Source organism: Tachysurus fulvidraco, chromosome 13, assembly GCF_022655615.1.
Source record: "Tachysurus fulvidraco isolate hzauxx_2018 chromosome 13, HZAU_PFXX_2.0, whole genome shotgun sequence".
NCBI classification, from domain to species: Eukaryota; Metazoa; Chordata; class Actinopteri; order Siluriformes; family Bagridae; genus Tachysurus; species Tachysurus fulvidraco.
The window spans coordinates 4,548,364-4,561,635 of record NC_062530.1 but is presented as its reverse complement, the minus strand read 5'-3'; the positions used below and the strand labels follow the sequence as shown (position 1 = coordinate 4,561,635).

The 13,272-nt window shown below is 35.9% G+C and overlaps 1 protein-coding gene across 1 annotated transcript; it reads left to right on the top strand.

Annotated features, from left to right (window-relative positions):
• The first annotated feature begins 1,898 nt into the window (after positions 1–1,898).
• Positions 1,899–13,272, top strand: chrna3 (cholinergic receptor, nicotinic, alpha 3). The gene is made up of 6 exons (XM_027159253.2): positions 1,899–2,049; positions 2,577–2,716; positions 7,197–7,241; positions 9,886–9,995; positions 10,122–11,292; positions 12,385–13,272. The coding sequence occupies exons 1-6, from the start codon at positions 1,980–1,982 to the stop codon at positions 12,511–12,513; spliced, it is 1,665 nt and encodes a 554-aa protein (XP_027015054.2). The 5' UTR covers positions 1,899–1,979; the 3' UTR covers positions 12,514–13,272.

Here is a 13,272-nt window from a genome sequence, read left to right as displayed (position 1 = left end):
AGCTATTGTGCTGACAAGAGCATATTATATCAGTGTCAGCTTTTTGAAATACATTATTTTACACAATATCGCTTTAAGATTGTTGCAGTTCAAGTCACTGAACGTCTCTGCTCCAGCTATCGGTTCATTTTGCAGCTCATGCTTGAAGAAGAAAAGCCAGTTAAATGTTTTGCACGGCTTCTCGTGACGATCCTTTTATTGTCACATAAAAATATATAGGAAGCTACAGAACAGGATCATGAGATTATGAGCTGTGAACGTTTTGGTTCTAGATGTGGCATTTGACAGGAATATTTTTGTCTAAAATGGTTAACTCGTTCGTATTTAATCAGGCTAATATAAATTGACTTTATAGAAATGAGCATTCAGCATAAGTGAACCTATTAAAGAAAGACAGATCTCAAGTTGTGTGCAGTCAGCTGAACCCGGTCCAAGCTCTTGAAAAAGAGAAGAACCAATGTTTTTTTTTTAGCTGATTGGTGGAAATCTCTCTCTCTCTCGCTCTCCCCCCCCTCTCTCTCTCTCTCTTGCATTGACCAATCACTGAACACCATTGTTTCCAAACACTTGTATCTATCTATATTTTTATTTTTTATTCTATATACAATCAGCCATTACAGAAAAACTACAGCATTGTTCAACATAATCTTTGCCATGTACTGTATATACATTAACACTCAACAACTGTTAGAAACTACAGCTGCAATACTTTTACTCAATAAAAAATTAAGGGTTCAGGATGAGAAATTGTCGCAAAAGTAAATTAAATTAAGAATACCATTAGCCTTTTTTCACTTATTTCCATCAAATAATTAACTGGAAGCCAAGTATGACATTCCACAACATATTAAGTCATGGGTTGAGGTTTTATGGTTAATTAGTTTGTGGTCTCAGAATATTACCTCATGGCCTCGATATGCTGTATCAGTTTGTGTTAATGCTTGATTAAATAATATCTATCATGTCACCTCACCAACTCCCTGATACACAAACAATAAAGAATTTCGAAGTCATTTTCTTTTTTTTTATGTCGTTTTATCCAGCTGTCCATCACAGAAGCAATGCAATTTGTCCAATGAGTTTAAGTCTTAAGCATATGCAGTGCATTGCAACCTGTTGTTTATTAAGCTCACGTGTCTGTTTAGCAGTGTCGACAATTTCAATACTGTCAATAAGTGTTATGTAGTGATGAAGGATTTGCAGGTTATAAAACAGTTATTATAGATAGATAGATAGATAGATAGATAGATAGATAGATAGATAGATAGATAGATAGATAGATAGATAGATAGATAGATAGATAGATAGATAGATAGATAGATAGATAGATAGATGGATGGATGGATACGTAGATAAAAAAGCAAATAGTTTAACATATTAATTGGATGTGCACAGCATTTTTTTTTTGTTCATATGGAATTTTATCTATTTTTTATACTGTAGTAATGCACTCTTGTTTTTTTCTAAATATATATTTATGCCTTCCAAATGCTTTTAATCAGGTTAAAAATCTTGTAAAACCTAAAGAGAAAATTCCTCCCTCTAAGAAACTACCACAAATTTAAAGCTTTATTTAATGAAAATAACACCCATAATATTTTGTAACTAAAAGCTCCTCAATAAACATTTTAATCATTCCAAAAAAAAAGAAAGAAAGAAAGAAAGAAAGAAAGAAAAGAAAGAAAAAAGAGAATTCCAGTCAAATCTATTTTTTTATATGTATATAAATATTTGATTGGGAAGAAGTCCAAATTCCACTCTCCCTATATGATGCTAAATGTCCTCCTCTCTCTCTCTCTTTCTCTCTCTCTCTCAATTTTTCTCTCCCTCCCCCTTCCCTCTTTCCCCCACTCCTTATCTCTCTCCCTCTCCCTCCCTCTCCACTCAGTGCACACCGAGTGCTTCCTTCTTTCTCTCTTATATATTCTCCCTTTCAACAAGATTCATGGATTAACCTACCAGGACTTGTGTTGGATTTCATGATGAACACCACGATTTTTCTCGTCACCCCTGTGTGCTACTTTTTCCTTTTCTATTTCCTTTTCCACAGTGAGTATGGGGATTCATATGCTTTCCATTAGAAGATCCAGGGACTGTGCTACTTGTTGCTGTATAGGAGCATATTAAAATATAGCATGTCGATTATGTATAAAATATTTCAATGTTGTTTTGTTTGTTTGTTTATAAAATTCCATTTTATATCTGTCGGGAAGCGGCAGGGGAAATTGTGACTTACTCTTTCTATCTTTATGACCTACAACTTGTCAGTTTGTCAACCAGGCTTAACTGTAGAAGGAATAATCAGAAATATGTCTTTCCTCTGTCCTTGAGAGAGAAGCTGAATTACTGAGTGTACAGTAGAGGTAATTATGCAGTGTATGAATCTTTTTGGGATTTGTGACAATTATTTCCTGTTTCCTGTTGACTTGGCTGATGAAAAATATTTCAAACCAATCTGTTGAAGTGGCTTATATTTAATATTTCTCAGCAGATGGATTAAAAAAAAGATAAAAGATTAAGTCCTGATTACTGTGTTGTAAAATGTTTTAAAGCTAAAAATGTTGAACTTTTTACAGGAGGAATGTGTTCCGAAGCTGAGCATAAACTCTTCACTGTCATCTTTGCTAAATATAACCAGTACATCAGACCGGTGGAGAATGTCTCCGACCCAGTGATAGTCCAGTTTGAGGTGTCCATGTCCCAGCTAGTGAAAGTGGTAAGTATGTGAAAGGGAGAATACATTGACAAAGCAGTGTCTATTTTTATCCGGATTTTTTGTTTTAAAACTTGATTGCGATGTAAGTATGTGTTTTATAGCCTTATTTGCACAGTGTGGATTTAGTGAAGTGTGCAGAAAAAGGCTGGACTCTGTCACTAAGACGAATTATTCGGTGAGGAACTCATCTGGCAGAATGCTTTCATCAGACTAAATGGAAATACAATCAACTCTGATGTCTATGTAAATTGGAAGTGAAATAATTACCTGTGTCATGTGTTTGATATGTGTGTGTATCGTGCTTTCTGTGCTTGGTGTGTGCTCAGTGAGCTCAGTGTGTTTGTGTTTTCCTGTCCATCCGCTCGAATAGTTATGAAATTAGTCTGGGTCACAGGTTCCATCTTCAGATAGTAACACAGAATTGTGCTCTAAATTAGTTCTGCGGCTTTAACAGCCGGGTGCGAGCTGTCAGGTCTCTGAATGATTTGGCTGGATATCAACAAATCTGACACTGTCACTGGCTGTGTGATTGGCCAGGAGTAGACAGGAATTGTCAGCTTTTTTCTCAGCTCATTTCTTTCTTTCTTTCTTTCTTTCTTTCTTTCTTTCTTTCTTTCTTTCTTTCTTTCTTTCTTTCTTTCTTTCTTTCTTTCTTTCTTTCTTTCTTTCTTTCTTTCTCTCTCTCTCTCTGATTCTCCCTTTCTCCCTGTTTCTCCTCTCTCTCTCTCTCTCTCTCTCTCTCTCTCTCTCTCTCTCTCTCTCTCTTTCTCTCTCTTTGTCTCTCTCATCTCATCAGTAACTCTATCTATCTATCTATCTATCTATCTATCTATCTATCTATCTATCTATCTATCTATCTATCTATCTATCTATCTATCTATCTATCTATCTATCTATCTATCTATCTATCTATCTATCTAATAGTTTTTCATGTGTGTGGATATCTGTGGAGGAATGTGTCTGTATGTTAGATTGTTAGGGTGTGTGTTTGTGTGTCTGACTGTCTGTCTGTATATTAGTTTGCCAGTGTGTGTATATGTGTGTATTTAGGCTGTGTGTGTGTGTGTGTGTGTGTGTGTGTGTGTGTGTGTGTGTGTGTGTGTGTGTGTGTGTGTGTGTGTGTGTGTGTGTGTGTGTGTGTGTGTGTGTGTGTGTGTGTGTGTGTGTTAGTTTGCCAGGGTGTACACATAGGAGCAACAGACCAGTAACAGGACATGACGTGGAAAGCTAAACACACCAAAAAACATTGTCTGTCTGTCTGTCTGCCTGTCTGTCTCTCTGCCCGTCTGTCTGTCTGTCTGTCTGTCTGTCTGTCTGTCTGCCTGTCTGTCTCTCTGCCCGTCTGTCTGTCTGTCTGTCTGTCTGTCTGTCTGTCTGTCTGTCTGTCTGTCTGTCTGTCTGTCTGAATATTCTCTATAGAGCCACACAACAGTGTTACCTATTAAGAAATGCTTTCACATAAACTTCCATTAGAACACTAGAACCTTTCCAAAGAAGTACTGACAAACCTTTTTCACACAAATACACTTTTTTTATCTTTAATTTTTCCAATTGAAACATTTAAAAATTTCCCTCCTGGTTCAAGATTGACATTTTCTCAAAGAGAGCTTTATGTGTGTGTAATTTCAGCAAGTAATAATGTGCAGTTCTAATAAAGCACAATGTCGATGTCTCTCGGCTCAGCCATTTAAGTTCAGTATGCAATTATAAACAACGCTAATTATAAATTATTGGACATTCTTTAAATAAGACAGATTCAGGCGTGGTTGTGCATACAGCAGATACGAGAAAGATAAAGGTGAGCGAGAGAAAAACATGGTAAATTATTTGTGCCTAGTGCACAGAAAGTGAGTTTAAATGATGATGCAATGCTGGACACATCTCCAACTATTTCCCTAAGCTGTTCTGAGCTTAAATGTCATGACAAGCACTTTATGATGAATATTAGTGTTATTTCTCTCCACCAGTGACTGCATTCTAATCTCATGCACACAATTTCCTAGCTTAAATTTATGGCATTTTATTTTTTATTTTTTTTGCATATCTGAGAGTTCATTTCAGAAAATATTTTGTCCTCATTCCGGTAACCGAAATGTCCTCTCATAAATGTACCTCAGTAAAACAAGTATAGGAGAATACTGGGGAAATGACTTACCTCAGAGCCCCCCGTTCCTCAAAAGAAGGCAGCCTTATCTGAGATCAAGGTCGTGACTAGAATCTTCCTGTGAGAAACACTTCTGCTGTATGCCACTTAAATATATAATGCTATAGAGAAGATAGGATGGCAGTCACATTGGGAACAGGGGTTGGAGGTTTGAGGGTAAATACGGTACACAGGTGGCTATTCTAAAAGGGTAGCATTCATTCCATAGCTCTTGCATCGCTTCAGCTGTATGTTTAGTAAAAAACACCATCATCCATATTTTTTTAGAGTGATTGTTGTGAAATGTAACGTACAAACTCTATTGTTCTTAATAAAAAACAGACCAAAAACTCCAGTTTGGTTTAATTACAGTGACAAAGTGATAGGGCTCTGAATCGACACAAAGTGACACAAACATGCTGTTTTCCTTCACAGCATTTTGTTGTTGGTGGTGTTTTGGGGAGCTAAACTAATGCATGAGGCACAAGGTGATGAAGTGTTTTATATATTTAAAATATTGTTTTCAAAAGCAACTTGTTTCACAAATATTTCACATCATATGTGGGTTAAAGTGGGGGAAGTGTAAAGGAGGAAGTGTAGTTATTTAATAAATAAAAACATAGGCAAAATGAGCCTGTCGGATTGGCCAGGAGAAGGCAGGAATTGTCAGGTTTTTTCTTTCAGCTCATCTCTCTCTCTCTCTCTCTCTCTCTCTCTCTCTCTCTCTCTCTCTCTCTCTCTCTCTCTCTCTCTCTCTCTCTCATCAGTATATCCAACTATACTACTTTTTCTGCCTTCCAGTTGTCAACTGTCCATTGTATATGAAAACATCTATCTATCTATCTATCTATCTATCTATCTATCTATCTATCTATCTATCTATCTATCTATCTATCTATCTATCTATCTATCTATCTATCTATCTATCTATCTATCTATCTATCTATCTGTCTGTCTGTCTGTCTCACTTACTGTCTGTCTGTCTCACTTACTGTCTGTCTGTCTGTCTGTTTGTTTGCCTCTCGGCCTGCCTGTTGGTCTGTCTGTCTTTTGGTCTGCCTACCATCAAAAGAGCATATTCAGTATAAGACATAAGATAAGGTCTCTATGTGTCTGTACAAAAACATTGGCAAATTTCTGTGGTAGAGGAAGAATAAACCACATCAGGATTTATCCTACTTTATACCTTACTTATTACAATAATCTGTTTATAACTGATGTTTCCTCTGTGCTCAAAGTCTGATCGCTCCCATAAACACAATGAAACAGGACATGGATGGACTGATGATCTAGCACCAATCATACATGTGTGAATTTTCATTTCATACTATACAGGTTAAATAAAGAACAACATATTTTTTGCTCTTTTCGGTAATTAGCAATCTAACACATTAAATTAAGCTAATAGACATGACAAAAACATCATTTCCAATGACTACAGATTCTCCAGAGTGCATGAACATGTAAACAGACGGAAGTTTACATAAGGGATGAAGGGAAAGTAACATGGATTCAAATCTTTTTTGATATGTATGCCTTTCTCAGCCATCTTCTTCTCTCTGATCTGAGCTTTAGTGTCCCTACAGCAGCAGCTAGCATTTGGAGCCAACACATTTCACAGACTGCCCCAAGCTCCTGGTGTGCTGTGTTTAGTGCCTGCAGGCAAAAGGGCTCAGGTGGTCTTGGGTTCAGCTCTTTCCAACAAGGTCCATACCATCTGTGAGACATGGATGATGATTCCTCAGAATGATGTCTGGACACTGACCCTTTCTTCTTTTCATTAATTGATCCTGAGATGTATCAGGAACATTATTGCTATCCAATATTAGTTATTTGTCCTTATAAACAAATGCTCTGATGTTGCATAAAACGTTGGGTGGATGCTGAATAGACAAATGCAATCTGATCTGGACATATTTTATAGTAAATTAAAGCAGAACAGACTGGTTAGCAAAGACAAATTAGAGAATGTTCCAGATTAAATGAGTATGATGGCAATTGTGGGTGAGCAAAGTCATTGAGAATGTGCGCATGATGCTGAAGACACCTTGAGGTGTTTTTTTAACACCCACGCTGATACTTGCTTGCAAAAATATCTTCTTGTACAAAATATAGTGCAGCGTGACGAGATAATTCATTGTTAGCATGACACAACCATCAACCAGACTCAAATGATTCTTGATGCCATGATGTTTGATGTTGAATTTGTTACACATAAACATGTACCTGTTCTTGTATTGATGCATCCATATAATAATGCCTTATACTGCCTATAATTTCAGGAAATTGTATTTTTCATATCTTTTATCTGAGTTTCTTTCCTGTCTTTTTCCAAAGGATGAAGTTAACCAGATTATGGAGACAAATCTGTGGCTAAGACATGTAAGTTTTTGTTGTTGTTGTTTTTTAACATTAGCACAGATGCAGAATGGCTTATGTACAGTGATGATGTCTGAGAGTACGCTGCTGAATTAAAATGGATATGGCATGAAACCTATGTAACTTATTAATATAAACTAAATATAAGATCATATCTTATCTTATATAATGTAATATAAAATGAGATACATTCTTATGTACTTAATTTTATCATATGAGCAACTCTTTATTGTAGTAAGTACAAAGTAGTGACAAAGTAAACATCCATTGTAATTTTGAACTAATTACTCATTTATTGGCTGCCGAAACTCTCGGCGTTGGATATCGTAGGCCAATATTTCTAGCCAATTTTTAATTAATCGGCACAGGATTTGCAAGAGCTTTGGAAAATATGTTTTTTTTTGTCACATTTGTTGGAGATTTTCCCGGAGTATACAGTTTCAGTCCTCCCAAAGTATAAACAAATGAATTATTTTATCTCTGCAATTCTGAGATAAATTTAGGTGGCTTTCAGTGTGAGATGTGCGTTTTTACCTCTGATGGGATAACCTTAACGTCTTCAAATTTTAGATGTTTATGAAGAAGCACTTGTTCATAAACTCTCACAAGTCTCAGAGAGCAGAAATGAGTTTGATATCAACATTTACTTTAAAGATAGAAACATTTGTGTGAGAAAAATGAACCGTTTTTTTTTTTTCGATGAATATATTACCTGTAGTAGGTTCAGGCTTAATAATCCTTAAATGAGCTGCACCACTGTTTAAATGTTATTGTTTAAGGAACTGATTGATTGATTGACTGATTGATTGATTGACTGATTGATTGATTGATTGATTGATTGATTGATTGATTGATTGATTGATTGATTGATTGATTGGTTGATTGATTGATTGATTGATTGATTGATTGATTGATTGATTGATTGATTGATTGATTGGTTTGTTGACATTAAGGAATAACAGTGAAAGTGAAAATGCACAATCACATTAAAGGGAACTTGTTTATTTAATGAAGAAGAATTGTCTGAAAATCCAGAGCTATCCAAATGCCTAAAGGAGTGTATTCAATCTTCTATACAAAAAAAATACAAAATAAAAAAATTCACTGATCTAAAGCCATTACATCTCATTGTGCGACTGCTTCAATTACTTCATGAAGCTCTAGGGAATTCATTTCTGGTCTAAAACTTACAGTAACAAAAACAACAGTATCACTCCATTTAAACCTGACTGACTGAATACTGAACAAATAATTAAACAAATGTATAAATAAACACATGCATGAAAGTCATTACAGGCTATTCAATCAAAATTAAATGAATTTAGACAGGACTGAGATAAAGGAAGAGAAATATGCGAATAGACTGCCGTGTCATTAGAGCACTAATCAATTAGAGATGCTATGAACTGATTATCCTGATCTGTGTTTAGTTATCTGTTGTCCTCTCGTCAATGACAAAGCCTGTCTGTCAACCTGAAGGGAGACAAATAGGTCAGCGTCTGAGATATCACACAGGAAAGACAAGTGTACCGTCCTGTCATTGATCTGTGTGTGCTTAATAGTACACTAATTAGTGTTGTACATGTGGGCCATAACCTTAGAAGAGCCTTCAGGTCTGTGAGATAGTAAACAAGACGAATATGATAGTGTGGTTAATACAAATGAATCGACAAGCATCTTTTATTTGTTTTAGCTCATCTGAACACCACACAGTATTGTTACACACTTATATTGACTGTGAAATATAAAATATTACAGCACAGCATGTTTGAACATATATGCATTTTATTTATAAAGTTATACTATATTTATATAATCATATTCAGATTCATATAATGTATTATTTTTTTAATATAATTCCTCTATATATTTTTCCTCTGATCTGTACAGCTATTTCTATCTCATTTAATGAAATTAATTACATTTTTATTCTGAAATGGATGTTATACTGTGTACAGTTTCCCTGGATTATACTGTACAATACAAAAATGTTTCAAGCCAATTTTGAATTAAACAGTATATTAAAATATTTAGGAGTTTGCAAGTTGTTTTCAGTCTTCCTCTTTTTTTTTTCATAATTTTTGTAAATTGGACTGTGATCTGTAATTTCTATATAATTTCAACTATAAATATTTTTTATAGACAAATTTATTTAAAAAAAACATATATAATAAATGAATTATTTTATCTTTGCAAGTTTGATCTAAATTTACTTAGCATTCAGTGTGACATGTTTTTTACCTCTGCTCGGATAATCTTAGTCTCAAATTTGAGATAATTATGAACAAGCACTCAGAGAGCAGAAATGAGTTTGACATCACCATTTACTTTGAAGATGAAAAATTGAACCTTTTTTGTTTTCTATGTCTACAATTATGGACAATTCTAATAAATAGACGTCACTAATAAATTTTGAATTTGTTTGAAAACAGCAGCTCTGTCCGTAGTTCCATCTGTCATTCAAAACGGTTTATATTAATATGTTTCTGTTTACCAACAACTTACCACAGGGACAATGTACTTACCACAGGGACAATGTCTGTGTGCTAACCCCTGTCAGAATAAGACATTATGTTATCCTGTAATGTCAACGAACCTTTACCTGGATGAACGTACCTAAAATATCTAATATGTTCCTTTTTTACAGATATGGAATGACTACAAATTGAGGTGGAATCCCAAAGATTTTGGAGGTGTGGAGTTCATCCGTGTCCCGTCTAACAAGATTTGGAAGCCAGACATTATGTTATATAACAAGTAATGTGACAAAAGTTTTCAAGAATTATCTTAGATAGAATATTAGATAACAGAAAGGCTATGTGTACAAAAATAATTCAAAATTCAGAATGCTTTTGGTTCATCTGCATTTCTTCTGAATCACAGTGCAGTGGGAGATTTCCAGGTGGATGATAAGACCAAAGCTCTTCTACGCTACAACGGAGACGTGACATGGATTCCTCCTGCCATTTTCAAAAGCTCTTGCAAAATTGATGTCACCTACTTTCCCTTCGATTACCAGAACTGCACCATGAAGTTTGGCTCATGGACCTATGACAAGGCCAAGATTGATCTGGTGCTGATCGGTTCCACAATCAACCTGAAGGATTTCTGGGAGAGTGGCGAGTGGACGATTATCGATGCGCCAGGCTACAAGCATGACATCAAATACAACTGTTGTGAGGAGATCTACACTGACATCACCTACTCGCTCTATATCCGTCGACTGCCTCTTTTCTACACCATCAACATGATCATCCCGTGCCTGCTTATCTCATTCCTGACCGTCCTAGTGTTTTATCTTCCATCAGACTGTGGTGAAAAAGTGACCCTTTGCATCTCAGTTCTCCTCTCCCTCACTGTCTTCCTCTTGGTCATCACTGAAACCATTCCATCCACCTCACTAGTCATTCCACTCATTGGTGAGTACCTGCTCTTCACCATGATCTTCGTCACGCTTTCCATAGTCATCACGGTCTTTGTGCTTAATGTGCATTACCGTACACCAAAGACTCATACCATGCCACGTTGGGTGCGTCGTGTATTCCTTAGCCTCCTTCCCAAAATCATGTTTATGACCAGGCCTGAGCGAGACCTAGGAAAGCATAAAAGTTTTAGATCCCCTCATCCATCATGTTCCCTCCATTCTTCTTCTTCCTTCCCCCAGCATCTTAGTAAGCAACAGAGCCTTCCAGGCAGCCTTCCCCGACGCACTCAGCTCTTACTCAGCACCGAGCTAAACACTCTGAGTGAAGCTGTTAAGGCCAGCTCAAGCTTCTTGTGCAGAGATGAGAGATGTAGCTGCTACTTAAGGCAGCTCTCTACCAAATTGCCCACAGATGGACCTGGAGGGGCAGGAGTGGGCAGTTTTGGGGCAGTTAGTGGAGCAGGCATGATGATAGGTTGTGGAGCAAGAGGAAATAGCCCTTGTTCCAGCTCAGAGTCTCTGGAAGGGGGACTTTTGACTCTCTGCACACTCTCACCAGAAGTTCGGGAAGCTATTGAAAGCGTTAAGTACATTGCAGAGAATATGAGGCTACAAAATGAAGCCAAAGAGGTAAGATGTTTTTTTTATTCAGTTTGACTGTTAAATGAAAAACAATATGTAGAAAATGGTGGACTATCACAACATATATTGGGCTGTATTCAGAGAGTTATGTATGCATTGTGGTGAGCTGATCCAGCAAATATGAGCACCGTTATTCATATATGAAATATATGCAACATATAGTTAAAATATATGGAATATATAGCATATATTCTAGACCCCTATATGTCTGTTTAAACTCTTGCCACAGTATATATATATATATATATATATATATATATATATATATATATATATATATATATATATATATATATATATATATATATATATACTTTACATCATATTACATGCTTATAAAGTCTGCATCTTCTCTTCCTGATTTGTTTTTTAAGCAAGTAAAAAAAAATACTTGTGTTTAAATTAATTATAGACACTATTTGAAACATCCTGCCTCTGATACTTCCACTGCAAAAAAATCAGGCAAACACTGAGGTGTAAATTATATGATTTTTATAAACTGAAGCCTTGAAACATCTTTGAACAAAAGGAACTTGTAATTATTGCTGTAACTGAAGTTAAGTCACTGACTTGACTCTAAATGCAGCCGTTTGTGAGTGAACTCGTTAATATTCACTGAGCTGCTAGTTTTTTAGGTACGCCAACTAAATTTGTTGTTCATATATGCATAGAAACAGCTACATTCAGTAACTATATATATATATGTGTGTGTGTATATATATATATATATATATGTGTGTGTCCTGTATGGACAATTTACCAGATAAATGTTTGGTGAATATACAGTAGCTACCAAAATAAAGCAGGTGAACCTGATGAAAAAGCAAACTGAGTGCAGGATACGTTTCTGGACCGCAAACAGATGCCTGAAACTAGTGTCTGTCATTGCAGCTTCAAAGGAAATAAACACACATCCAATCATCCAGCAGAAATGGTTTCCTTTTTAATGTAAACATCACACTTTCCTTGATGCCTTCACATCCATTTTGGTGTGAGGATGAAATCCTCTTTGCTCTGCTGATCAGCCTTCTGAGGGGATTTTTCTAATTCATGTCTGTCGTCTCGCTCCATTTCTTCAAGGTCCAAGACGACTGGAAATATGTGGCCATGGTGATTGACAGAATATTTTTGTGGGTGTTTATCCTGGCGTGCATTCTGGGAACAGCAGGACTCTTTTTACAGCCTCTTCTAATGGTAGAAGACATGTGATCCTCCGTGATCAACCTTAAACAGACTTAAGAAATCTTGACTAAGTGGTATCGAGTGTAGTGCAATTTTAAAAACAGCAAAGCGAGGACGTCTATACATCACTCGGTCGTCCTTGTGCTTGTGCATAGCTTTTTTCTTTCTCAAGAAGACTTCTATGAAGCCAGTGGAAAACTCGATATATAGAAATGAGTCGAAAATATGTTTTTTTTTTCTTTTTTAAATTGAATTTTGATTTAAATGTTATCTATTGTGATGTGTATTGTTAAGCATCATTAAAGAATGGAGTTTCATGACTTCTTTCTGGAAAGAAAAAAAAATCTACAATTTATCAGACTTTTGATGCTGTAAGATGAGAATAACTGCAAATTCTGCCACATATTTGTCCAGACTTTGTGGACAGTGCCATCCAGTGGCATTATCAGGCATTATCAACCTGCAATGCATTACTGAGCTATGAATTATATTCATCTTGTATTATACATCACATTTTTTATTAAGACCTGACAACTGAATGAGGACATGGTTGCAGATTAATCTAAATCAAGATCCTTTGTGTTCCGTATGCTAGCACATAAAATGTCCTTTATTTCAAACAAATGACTTGAAGAGGAGTGAATTAAATGCCTTTAATGTAGTGAAGTGAAGTGACGTGACATACGACTAAGTACGGTGACCCATATTCAGAATTCGTTCTCTGCTTTTAACCCATCCAAAGTGCACACACACACAGCAGTAAACACACAAACCGTGAACACACAC